This window comes from Fusarium oxysporum, genomic scaffold (genome assembly GCF_000149955.1).
Source record: "Fusarium oxysporum f. sp. lycopersici 4287 supercont2.63 genomic scaffold, whole genome shotgun sequence".
Classification (NCBI taxonomy): domain Eukaryota; kingdom Fungi; phylum Ascomycota; class Sordariomycetes; order Hypocreales; family Nectriaceae; genus Fusarium; species Fusarium oxysporum.
This window is the reverse complement of record NW_017264863.1, coordinates 13,802-25,929: the sequence shown is the minus strand read 5'-3', so window position 1 is coordinate 25,929 and position 12,128 is coordinate 13,802. Positions and strand designations below refer to the sequence as shown.

The window sequence follows — 12,128 nt, the reverse complement described above, 5'->3', positions numbered from 1 at the left end:
CCCCCAGCGCCAGCTTACCTAACTGTAGGAGAAGAGACAGCACTTGTTGCATTTCCATTGCTAATGTCTAGTCTGGGACAACCTGTCCGCGTCAAGTACATATCTACTCTGGCCTTCAGCATCGCCCGTCGTCGATCCCCTGCGAATAGACCGAACAAGCCTCCTGGTAAGAGCTGGGCTCAAGCCTTCAGGAGACGCCATCTTCAGCTCAAAGCAAGAAGTGTCAAGTTAGTAGACTGGGAGCGCCTCGAGACGAGTGAGCTCACACATCCCCATACCTAGATCAGTCAAAACGAGCGGAGACCTACATTTGAACTTCCAGCAAGTAGGACTTCAATCTCTTGACTATAAGCTCGCAAGGCAAGTGTATCAATGTTACAAATAAGCAACACCTTCGGGGCCATACATCTCAAGTCTAGTATCCCTGCCTCTCCTTCAGCGCATACTTTTCCTGGAGATGCTTTGCATCCGTCACTCAACTTGAAATTCGAGTTCCTAACCGCCTCATCAACCCTCTCCTTACTATTTAATCAAATGATAAGGCAAACGCCCTGCTTGATAACCCATGCTATCGCAATACACGCCATGCTGACATTGTTCTTCTTCGCGATCTCTTCGACCCGGCTGATGATCTCTTGATCAATCTTGTCTTCGCGGCTGTGGATGATGTTGTCGAGGAATTTGTCGGTCTGGGAGCGGTGGGAGGAGCGGTCGGACCAAGGGCGGGTAAGGGCGCCACAGGCGATGGGAGACCAGGGAATAATGCCTACGCCAGTGTCTTGGCAGTAGGGGATTTGATGATCTTGTTAGAATGGCTCGTTTGGAGAGCTAATGTGTCGGGGTCTTACCATCTCCCTCTCCTCTTCACGGTAGAGGAGGTTGTAGTAATTCTGCATGCTGATCCAAGTTAGCATAGGGTCAACGCGACTCCTATGTTTGAGCAGCGTACCTTATAAACTTGTGTCATCCATTCTTCTCGGCAATGTTCTGCAGCGACTAAAACTCCCAAGCTGCCATGGAACTGGCACCAATGTACCTAACCCATCCTTCTCCACGACATCATTCAGGACCCTCATGATCTCCTCCCTCGGTGTCTCACGATCGAGACGGTGAATCTGAAGGACATCGATGTATGTGCCAGGGCGCCCAACGCTCTTCTCGACAGCGTCGAAAACATGCTTTCGGCTGAGGCCGACCTGGTTGACCATCTCACCATCATTGGTGAACGTTGCGACTGGGATTGAGGAGTCTTCCTCGTTGATGCCGTTGTAACACTTCGAAAGGAGGACGAGCTTGTTGCGGGGGATGTTGTACTGCTTGATGGCTTTGGCGATGATCCTCTCAGACATCCCGTGGGAGTAGATGTCGGCCTGTAGAAGTTGTTACTTCCAATACTCACGCGCGCAATCCTTTGAGGTAAGGCTTATGTCTTGGGGATCGTGTACGTACTGTGTCCCATGTGTTGATGCCGTTTTTGTAAGCGTGTTCGAGAATGGGCAGTGAAGCTTCCTCGTCCGTAATCCACTGTTGCCACTTATCGCTGCCGAAGCCCATGGTGCCCAAGATAACCCTAGAGACCTTTAGGCCGGACTTACCCAAGCTACATAGGAGTCGGTGAACCTGTTGTGGTAGTTGTCGTGGTGTAGAGGACGTACTTGACATATTGTATCTTTTGGGCAGCCATTGTGATTACTGGAGACTGTCGTTGGGGTTTGGATTCCTCTGACAGTTGTTTGAAACAATAGAGGGTAAAGACAGCAGGACTTCTGTGACCTGTTAAAGCGCAGTAGAGCAGTTTGTCAACCCTAAAGAGCTATGGCATTTAAAGGCAAATTATGCCGGAAAGATCTCAAGTCGACGGATCTTGCGTCATAATGTAAATTACCAAGGTTGTCGCTATGACAGAGCACTTACGCCGAAAGTCCTGATGACGCGTAACCACATATATGTCATCACGGGACATCGTCTGGACGCCTTGGAGAGATAGAACAAATGGCCAACACAAGCGGAAGAACCGTGCATGGGACATCCATCCATCGCTATCGGTACACAGTTACGGCCCGAACTCCACTCAATCCTGACAAGCGTGGGGCTTGCCGTGATGCAAGTTAGGAATGCGGTTAGCGTAGGCGCATACGCCACAAACACAAATTCGCCATGACCCCGCACCACCTCTTAACATAACAGGTATAGAAAGCTCCGGCTAGTCATGATTTATCCATTGGACACTTAAACCCTCCGAACTGGTAAAGACACTCTTTTTAAACGCGTATTATTTCGGCGATAACACCTTCCTCCAGCCGGTAACACCGGCGCTAAGGAAGTAAGTTAGTAATCTTCCTTAGATATTTAAAGCTGCGCAACCGCCTAGAAATTAAGAGAACTCAGCTGTCCTCTCATGCACGCTACTGCTAGCAGGTCAGTCGCGCTTTTGCAGTGAAGCCATCTGGCCTACCCACGAATTTAGCACCTTTTTGTTAGAGCTATTCTGCTTTGCTAAGAATTCGGTATGTTCAAGACTGCAGCATTATTACTTTCCTTCAACATACTCCCTTTGATTCCTCGATCCGCCGCAAGCATGAGTACCATACGCAACACCTCGACCCCAAAAACAGTCAGCTTTGCATGTGGGGGCGACCATATCGCAGGCCACCTCTACCTACCCGAAAATTATGACCCCAACCAACGCTACCCAGCAGTGGCGGTAGGGGGATCGATGGCCAGTGTGAAAGAGATGATGGCAGGAACTTATGCAGGCGAGTTGGCACGGCGTGGCGTGATTAGCCTCGCTATTGATTACCGCAATTGGGGTCAAAGCGGCGGTGCTTTTCGACAACGCGAAGATCCCGAGTCTAAGGCCGTAGATTTCTCAGCTGCCTTGGAATTTTTATCACATCGCTCAGACGTGGCAGGGACTGGCTTGCTTGGGATATGCACTTCGGGTGGCAATGTCCTCTACCCGGCGGCAAGCGATCCTCGTGTCAAAGCAATAGCAACCGTTGCTGGATTCTTCCAGTCTGCCTCTATTGCACCTGTTTTACACGGTGGAGAGGAAGCGATCAAACTTAAACGCGACCAAGGTCAGGAAGCAACCAAGCTATACAATGACACCCAAGAGATCAAGCTTATTAAGGCCTACGGTGGCTCTGCAAACGAGTCAGCCAGCCCTGGGTCAAAGCCGTATTATGAGGACCCAACACGTGGCAATATACGTGAGTGGCGCAACGAATTTGCTGTGGCATCCTGGGGTGCCTGGATCGACTGGGACCCTGTAGCGCAAGCTTCACTTGTTCAGGCGCCTACGCTTATTGTACATTCCGAAAACGCCGCCTTCCCAGATCAAGCGCGCATAGTATATGGGAATATAAGATCGCAAAAGGAGATAGTATGGGCGGAAGGAGCTCATTATGACTTCTATGATAATGCAGAGACAGTACGCTTTACAGCTGACAAGTTGGCTAAGCACTTCTATACCTACCTTAGTTAAGAATCATATTATTATCTCTTTGAGCGGCATAAGACTACATCCGGTTACTCGTCCCACTTTGCTTACTAACCCCGTTAGTACCTGCGTGGTACGTGAAGTTCTTGTCAGACAGCTGCTTGATTTTTCACCACCAAATTCATCAAAAGCCTCACACAAATAATCCCTAGCCTGTCGTAACTAAAACGATGATCTCTTCAAAGATACAAGATAGCATAGATGATCACAGCTTTGATACCCTGCCTTTGAGGGCAGCTGATGACCCCACCGGCGTGCCTAATTTTCCACCCGAAGAGGGCCGCAGTGATGATTTTCAACCTTTTAACCTCAAATATCGTGATTTCAAGGTCAACCCTCTGCCCAAGGAACCACTTAAACTATTCCAGCTTTTTATACCTATTTCCCTTGTACAGTCATGGATTGAATATACCAACAGCTGGGCCGATCACCTGCTTGAAAATGCCGTTATTGACAACTGGAATACCCCCCTTTTCCGAACACTCACGCATCCTCAAATGGGAAGGCATCTCCACTTCAACGGCTTATGTATGGCTTGTAGTCGTTATTTACCTAGGGATTCATAGGGAAATAACGATAAAGGACCATTGGAAGGCCCCTAGCCTAGGAGATGAGCACCCTCTTCACTGTTGTTTATATTGCGCAGTAGTGCTGGGTAAATATATATATATTTTATGAAAGTTGGTTGTTCATTTTTGAGATGAGAGTTCTTCTCAGGTTTATATTTCTAAATGATTTCATCTACAACACCACGAATCGCCAGAAGTCTTTGGAGGAGACTTGGCCCCATCGTGACTTGGTGAATCGCGGACAAGCAAGCCCTGAACGGTGGCAAGATATTATGCAGCGCATCGGCCAGCCGCAAAAGTTGGTCTAATTGACCGATACCAGCAATTTTCTAGAGCACTGTGGACCACTCAATACGACCTTCCAAAGATACACCCTCGGTACTTATCTTCGAGTTCACCGTCCCTTCCATGCCATCTCAAGGACATCCTCAATCTTCTTGGGCGGCTCCGTCTTCCCAACAAAATGGTCGACCAAGTTCAGATGCTCCGACAGCTTGTCAAAGTCGTACGCACCCAGCCCTATTGAACACTCGAGATCTGCCGTCAACGCCATGATCTTCTCCAGCCCACCGGGGTACTTATCCGTGACGACAATGTTTCCCGGTAAGGTTTTACTATCATGTTTTAGCAGCGCTGGAATCTGCTGGTATGTCACCTTCAGCTTGCGGCCCAGGTTCTTCTCCGTCAGGGCGACAATTTGGTTGAGAGTCATGGCGCAGGAAGCTGTCGTCATGACTCGGGGCCATTTCTCAAGATCAAGTGCGAGCGCTGTGTATTTGACAACGTCCTTGGCATACGACATGGCTAGTTTGGCTTCTCCGTCGCCAGGAACATATGCCACGCCGTTGGTAGGATCGATGACGATGTACAACTCCCGGAGATGCGTGGAGACATGGGGCATGCCGAAGTAGTCCATGAACATGCCGGGGTAAATGTAGGTAAATTCGAGACTGCTCTTCTCGAGCTCTCGTTCTTGCGACGTTGTGGAACCACTTGTCTGGGAAGGGGAGAACGTCATCCCCCAGGTCATAGTCAAGGTTGAATTCGGACGGGATGAAGCGCTTGACTGTGGACGCTTGTTCCGAAGCCCGGACGAGCGCAATTTGAGAGCCACAGGCCGCTTGGAAGCCTATGGCAAGGGTGCAAATGACGGTATGGATGTTGTGCTTTTCTAGGAGCCGAGCCATCTCAGACTCGGAACTGTAGTTGGTCTGGATAATAGGTAAATATTCCTTTCCTGTCAAGGGTGATATTCGAGTTGGGAAATCCTCTGGCACCTGCACGGAATCAGATCACGTGTACTGGCATAATTGATGTTTCTTCTGTCGTGCAAGCAATGACGTGTGAGAAGCTTGCCTTTCGCGAGATAACGTACACTTCGTGCTTGCCATTCTCAAAGACCGCATCGGTGATGAGACGTCCTAGGTTACCGAGACCACCAGCGACAGCGACGACATACATCTGAGTAGTTGTTTACTTTCTCAGAAACCGCAGTCATCAGGGTATGAATGTGAATCGATGGGGAATAGATGTCAAGATGAGATCCTATTTCATAAAGCAATGGAGATCAGATGTGGAATGAAGCCCTTGATTTCCAAGTACATGAGAGTCAAGTGAATCGGTTCTTTATAGATCTTGCAGCAATCAGCGGCCGGCCGGAACTAACGGATCAACAGAGGGGCCGGAGGGTCTGTGCAGCACCCGATGGTCTGTCCCGGAGCCTTATTAGAGCCCGATATCAGTGCTGGGGCCCTGATGGGGCCCGGTTCGGTGGTGTGACGATTATCCTACATATGCATACGACGTAGATGTGTCAGATTCCGCTCAGAGGTCCTCCCACTAGTAACAATAACTGTCAGACGTTGGGGTGAAAAAATGGTGGTTGTCCTTTTTTTTAATTCTGCTTCCGGGCTTGAAGGCAGGCTACATACCTCTTATCTGGGCTATGTGGAATCAATTGGAAGCTGCTGGTTACTATTCAACAATAACAGCTACCTAAATTCAACATAGAACTGGGCAGGGCCACGGGACTGCTGTCTCTCTCAGCAGTTAAGAGGTGCAACGTAGGATGTAGCATAAAACACTGAATTGAGCTACTTCTTCTATCTAAGAGCGCGACGAAGGTCGGTCTCTTATAGCTATGTTTTGTGACGATATCATTGCCTCATAGGCAGCAGATTGCTGCCTGATACTAGTTGTGGTCGTTGTCGATGATCATGATCCTTGCTTCATTCTATTCTTATTCCAACAATATCTCACAACTAAAATTCTAAAAGTCTGCATCGTCTTTTTATTCGTGCCCACTTTTGCGGGTTTCGATTTGCGCTTTCACGGTGCGCTATGCCTATATACCTTTGCCACAAAGTCACGCATTGAAGTCCTGGACAAATATCTCGCATATGTTAGCGCTAGTAGGCTTACGTACAGTACCGTTAATATGTAAATAGAGAGGTAGACATAAGTGTGAGCGATGCAGAAGGCATTTTATATTTATGAATTCAGCCTCCTGCGGAACTTGAACCAAACTGGGCTCATGGCATTACATCTGATGCTGGCATTTTATCTACTCTCACAACTCCAAGGCCCAAGGCGAACTCATGGTTTCTTCTGCTCAATGCCGCTCTTAATAAGGAGGGGCATATCAAGTGGTATCAGGAAAAGTACTACGATGCCCTTATAGACGACTACTTAGCACCACAGGGTTAGCAAAACCTTCGCGAGATGCAAAACTTCCTACAGCCATTTTAGAATATAACTCTCCTTACTAAGGGTAATTATACAACGCTTAATCATACATTATTTACGATGGACGTCTTTCATAAGCATTACCAGCAAGCATTTAACAAATATAAGGTAAACTAACAGCTACTTAGTCTAGTACTAACGAGCTGGCATGTCTTCGATAAATACTACCAGCTCTCCGATGAGAGCCCTGCATACGCTGCAGCGCTTATTCTCCATCTATCCCGGGGAAAGGCTTATATACAGAAAAACTGGCCAAAGGCATGGCATAATAAGATCTTGACAGGAGTGAAGAAGTTGTGGGAAGACGAATACAAGAACTTGCCAACCGTTTATGTTAAAAGGTGGGTTTGGCCCGATTGGTTTGCTTGGCCACCTATGGATCAACGCTCAATTGGTATATAAGGAGCACTTCCGACCCCCTTCTAGCATAGAATCAAGGCTCTTTTAACCCTCTCTTATGTAGCCCTCTGCTGTTCATGCCACAACAACCCTATGGTCTGCGATTCAAGCTTCTTGACGAAATGGCTGTTGGAAGAGGTCATGATAAGAACCAATTGTGTAAGTAAGCAAAGGACTCAAATTGAGATTGTTTAGTGTTAGTGGAAGAGATGGAGAGAATTGTAGTGATTGAAGGGTACTACTGGGTTTATATAGGATATCGTCGTTGTGCTTACACTCATGTATTATGTCCGTCTCACAATGCGGCAATTGCTTCAGGCTCAGCCGAGGGACAATCCAAGACACATCTGGCTACATGACCATACCACAAGAGCTCTACAGCATTCAGCTCTCCTCGTAATCAGCATAGGATTCTGCATCCATTAGCTAGCGATAATCGAGAGGGTGTGAAGCTGACATGGCTTCTGTTAAGCTCTACCTACAACTGACGATCTTCCGGCTGTGTACCGCCCGCCCCTCCATCTCCTTTAAGAAATTGATTGACGTACGATGCTCCTTTTCTACATAGACTGGATAGAGAGTCAGGTACCCCGAGATGGAGGTGCGGGTGATACATAACTGGGGCCCCAAAGACATAATACGAGATAGTGAGACATCCTTAGAAACGACGCCATCAAATCCCCTCTAACCCCCGCAGCCAACTCTCCATTATGCCGATTTCGACCCTTCTTACCTTTTCTATGCCGGCAGCTTTTCTTTCGAGCCCTAAGTCCATTGAATGAGCCTCGATCGAAACAGTGTTTAGTTGGCGGAGCAGTCAGTGCGTTAGACTCTGGACGATGTAATTCTCCATGCAAAACAAGCCAGACGCCATCCAGGATACTTTTGCGAGGAAGGGCCCCCGAGTAACCCCCTAGATCAGCATCAATGGTCAGCTAGCCACGGGAAATGCATATCTTACATTCGCATTAAACTATATCCAATCGGTCCTCCATTGCACAGATAGTTGTAATCTATACAGATACGATTGGTCATGATAATCCTTTGTCCACTGTACATCCAGACGATCTGCAATGAGCAGCGGCTGAAAGTGAGAACCTCACATAGGTCCCGAGGGGCCACGACAAAGTACTCGACCGTTTCGCTAGGCAAAGCTCATCTGCGAGAAAGAAAGGTTGAGTAACAGCGTCCATCTATCCGCCGCTGAGCATTGCCCGTTCTGTATGTACGTGCGTCGGTGCTGAGAGATGTGGCTGGCTGCGGAGCAAGCGAGAGTTATGCAAGTGATTGAATTCGGTATGAGATGGTTCAAACTTGATTTTCGAAATGGATAACTGGTGATTTAATCATATAATGGACTAGAATACGTAAAGAGCCTAGAAAAATGAAAACAGAGTCATCAGATAATAGCAGACGCTGCGCATTTAGAAGCATCCACTCGGGGGCGGATTTCCCTGACCTTTGAAGCAAGGGCAAGATTCTCAGCCCAGTTCCTTCATCCTGATAACTCAGAGTAAGCAAGACAACTAATCCTAACCCAGCCTTTTTCGCCAAATAGTGTATTACCGCCAACTTTAAGTATGACGAGCTCCGTGGTCGCATTCGTTAACGAACACGCATCTGACCTATCCATCTGCTGACAGAGGCCTTATGTCTAGTTCTCAGTGTTGCAAGCTTGACATCCAATCGAGACTAAAGCGCCAGCAGCAGGTACTGGAACACTCAAGGCTGTTCCAACAGCATTGCAGAGCATGCATTCCCACCTGGAAGTATCGCACTGGATCGTATACTCCAGTTCCCCATGCACGTTAGAATTCTCGCCAGACCCATCCCTTGGAACGTTGCGCATAGTGAGCTTAATACTGCCAGGAACTTTATAGTACCTATCAATCTTTTGCTCGTACTGTCGGCACTGGCCCTCCTTGCCAGGGCGTGTATCCGGATAACGGCAGACATCCGTAACTACTTCTCGCATGCTCGTAAACTTGTCATGGGTAGCCAACTTGTCAAAGACTTGAGCCATACGCTCCAGAGAGTTGTTTGCCGGATCGCCGGTACACGACCAACTAATAGTACACTTGTCGTTGATGGGGCGTTTGGTGGTGTCACAACTGTAACCGTCCGAGAGAAAGGCTTGTCTGGCCGTGTTCATGATTTGGGTCGCCGGTTTCTCCCAGAATTCGACTGTGTCCTGAGTCATAGAGCCATGAATCTCCATCTTCTGTGGCTCGGGTTTCTCTGGTTCGGGCTTTGTCGGGCCAGAACCAGGGTAGGGCTGGCCTCGGTAGTTGCAGACGTACGCGCTCGAGCACCATTTGCCGTCGGCTAGCTGGAAGACCCTGTCGCGGTGGTATGAATAACATGGCATGAAAAGCTTTGGCTCGTACGTATGCGTAGCAAAACCCGCTTCGCCAGGGTCCTTCACGCCGCCATCAAGCATCACACTAAATTCGTCGCCGTTGGGCATGGTGAAGCCAACCCATGACCAAGGATACTGGCCAGTCCACGGCACATTAACCATCATGGTTGGGCGGTAGGTATTCTCGCCCTGGCCTGTCCAGATGTCGCCATTGTAATAGATTGCCTCGAAAGAGGTTGAGCCGCCATTGGGGCCTAGCCCAATGCCACAATCGGCCAGCACAAGGTTCTCATTCGGTGTATTCTGAGATGTGACAGGAGAAGCGTAATAAACCAAGGCTAACAACAGGAGGGCAAATTTGGATTTTTTCAAAACCATGATAATGGGTATTGACAAAGTGCTCGGGGAGGAGATGATCTGCTTTTTTTGGGGTTGAAGTGTGTATGCTGTCTGGAGTTGGGCCTAGAGTTGAATACTACTTTACAGTCGAGTCTCTCCTACTTATAGATGTTCTCATGAAGCTCCATGACTGAGTAGAAGTTGCGGTATAACGCTCATATTGCATTGATGACAGCTGAACTTGACCCATGCATTGTCAGCGAGTGACCATGCCGAATATCGATAGCGAAGTCCGGTCAGCCCTACTCAAATCTCACCCAACATGAAGCCCCAAGTGGCTGTACATGCCCAGCTTATTGAAGTGAACACAATGGCTTTTTGAACCATAGCCGCTGGTTGGTTGTGTAGCCCTGTTGATGAGGGCCCCCAGTGAGATTTTTGCGGCAATTTACCCTTGTTGGTTACCTTTTCTCCAAGGGTCTGTCAGCAATCTCCACATTTTAGATGTATGATTATCCGCTAGTGCCTGGTTTCCTAGTAATACTACAGACCAATGATCGAGCCTTAAATTCATGGTCAGAGAAAAGTAGTTAAGATATGACTTTGACCTGTGACGCAAACACTATCTTACTTAATGGTTTCAATGGCTGTGTCCGTGGCCAGTCAAGCCTACAAGGTCAATGGCCGCGATAATCTCTTGGTGACAGTAAATAGAGGCCTTACTGAAGCATGAAGCCATCGTAAGCCGTGCATTTGCAAGGGGCTAAGCCATGCATGGAGGCCAGCTGAAAACAGTTTTTTGAACTTAAGTGTAACCTGGTTTTCGGGGCCGCCGATACTCTCGGGGACCCACTAGAAGTCAGCAACGACCTACTCTTCTATTCTAGATCGTCGCCTGCCCCTGTTCGTCGGTTGTCCTCTGTGAATTGCCTCATACCCTAACGCCCGTTTTATCTCCGGCGGAAGATCTAAACTCCAGTCTCCTCCATTCTCCTGCTTGCTTACCGCTTTGGAAACAGTGCTAGGGTTATATCATTTATGCGATCGCGTCCGGAAACGCGACTGATCGCATACTTATGCTTTTGCTCCTGCTTTTGCTCCTGCTTATGGATTATAACCACTCATCTTTCTTTAACCTTAGTCTCCTTATAAGCTTTAATTATTTAATATGATCGTCATGGATCTGAACGATCTCTTCTATTACGATAGCCACTGGCATATTCTCATATGTAAAAGATGCAGCACTGTGCCGCGGCCGTACCGCCATGGAAGAGCACCTGAGGAGAAGGCATAATCGGCCAATGCGCAAACCAGGGCCGCATGGTAACGGTGCGAAGGGTGGTGTGGAGGGTTTAATTCGCGCCGGGCTGGTGAAAGGCCTAACTACCTGCCAGACGCTGTTTTGCAATCATCGGAGTAGCTATTTCGCAGTCAACTGTCCGAGGAACAAAGGGGGACTTAGTTTGCCCTCGCCCTTACTTGACATCTCAAGACATACGACATCGATCGCAATGGCTTCATATTACTGAGTGGCCCCGCTTCTTGGAGCCCTATCAGGGGAGGCTATCAGAAGTTGTAACCCCTATGTGCCTCCCCGATTCGGATGAATTATATGACCACGGCGTCCAGGGCAATCAAGATGACCTGCTCTACATTATTCTTCTATCCCTCGACCGCGTTATTGCCTAGGCGCGAAGCTCACTTAAAGAGGGAAAGCTTAATTCTTTGATTAGCACCGGCTTAATTCCTTTGTTGCCAGGCGATTATTACAGAAGCCGTTGATGCACGATTTGAAAGAAGAGATATATAAAGTATATTCGAGTATTAAAGCACTTAATATATTATTTCTTTCGTCTTGCCTAGCAAAAGGCATAGCCGACCCTAAAGGTTTAACTTACTAAGGCGCAAAACATACTAATATTTGAAGCCTTTGGCGCCGCGGCTAAACTGGCCTAGAGTTATAACAAGGGACTAGCCTCAGACTAACGCAGGAGTTTGAGCAAAAGGCTTAACGATAAGTGCTTACTATTTCTAGTTTCTCTCCTAGATGATAAGCTATATAGAGATATCTATAATAGTATCATAGTCCGCTTGCTAGCGGCGATGGCAATTCGTCCACCCGCAACCAAACTAAGTGCAGGTGTTACATAAAAGCTTTATAGTGCTGCCAAATTTACACCTAAGCTTTTGGCACTTATTAAAATAAGCCAGCTAC

The 12,128-nt window shown here is 47.9% G+C and overlaps 6 protein-coding genes across 9 annotated transcripts; 3 read left to right on the top strand and 3 right to left on the bottom strand.

The window, feature by feature from the left end:
* Positions 1-15: 15 nt before the first annotated feature.
* Positions 16-1,935, bottom strand: FOXG_17649 (alcohol dehydrogenase). Of its 4 annotated transcripts, XM_018397659.1 has the most exons (4): positions 1,656-1,935; positions 1,450-1,600; positions 950-1,370; positions 16-897 (listed from the first exon to the last, which is right to left on the bottom strand). In XM_018397659.1, the coding sequence occupies exons 1-3, from the start codon at positions 1,682-1,684 to the stop codon at positions 951-953; spliced, it is 600 nt and encodes a 199-aa protein (XP_018258750.1). In that variant the 5' UTR covers positions 1,685-1,935; the 3' UTR covers positions 16-897; position 950. The 4 variants fall into 4 exon arrangements, with proteins under 4 accessions (XP_018258750.1, XP_018258748.1, XP_018258751.1 ...); XM_018397657.1 differs by having other exon boundaries at positions 1,450-1,844; XM_018397660.1 differs by lacking the exon at positions 16-897 and having other exon boundaries at positions 907-1,370.
* FOXG_22904 (uncharacterized protein) lies at positions 64-282 on the top strand (the record flags this gene model as incomplete). The annotated part of the gene is made up of 1 exon (XM_018403324.1): positions 64-282. One exon carries the CDS (start codon positions 64-66, stop codon positions 280-282), a length of 219 nt encoding a protein of 72 aa, XP_018258752.1.
* Positions 1,936-2,347: 412 nt separating the features above from the next.
* On the top strand, positions 2,348-3,552 carry FOXG_22903 (uncharacterized protein). Its single transcript, XM_018403323.1, has one exon. It carries the CDS (start codon positions 2,510-2,512, stop codon positions 3,485-3,487), a length of 978 nt encoding a protein of 325 aa, XP_018258747.1. The 5' UTR covers positions 2,348-2,509; the 3' UTR covers positions 3,488-3,552.
* Positions 3,553-4,465: 913 nt separating this feature from the next.
* Positions 4,466-5,532, bottom strand: FOXG_17648 (uncharacterized protein; the record flags this gene model as incomplete). The annotated part of the gene is made up of 3 exons (XM_018397656.1): positions 4,466-5,021; positions 5,062-5,348; positions 5,413-5,532. The coding sequence occupies 3 exons, from the start codon at positions 5,530-5,532 to the stop codon at positions 4,466-4,468; spliced, it is 963 nt and encodes a 320-aa protein (XP_018258746.1).
* A 117-nt stretch (positions 5,533-5,649) lies between these two features.
* On the top strand, positions 5,650-5,850 carry FOXG_22902 (uncharacterized protein; the record flags this gene model as incomplete). The annotated part of the gene is made up of 2 exons (XM_018403322.1): positions 5,650-5,684; positions 5,748-5,850. 2 exons carry the CDS (start codon positions 5,650-5,652, stop codon positions 5,848-5,850), a joined length of 138 nt encoding a protein of 45 aa, XP_018258745.1.
* Positions 5,851-8,521: 2,671 nt separating this feature from the next.
* On the bottom strand, positions 8,522-9,922 carry FOXG_17647 (uncharacterized protein). The gene has a single exon (XM_018397655.1). It carries the CDS (start codon positions 9,737-9,739, stop codon positions 8,870-8,872), a length of 870 nt encoding a protein of 289 aa, XP_018258744.1. The 5' UTR covers positions 9,740-9,922; the 3' UTR covers positions 8,522-8,869.
* Positions 9,923-12,128: the final 2,206 nt, after the last annotated feature.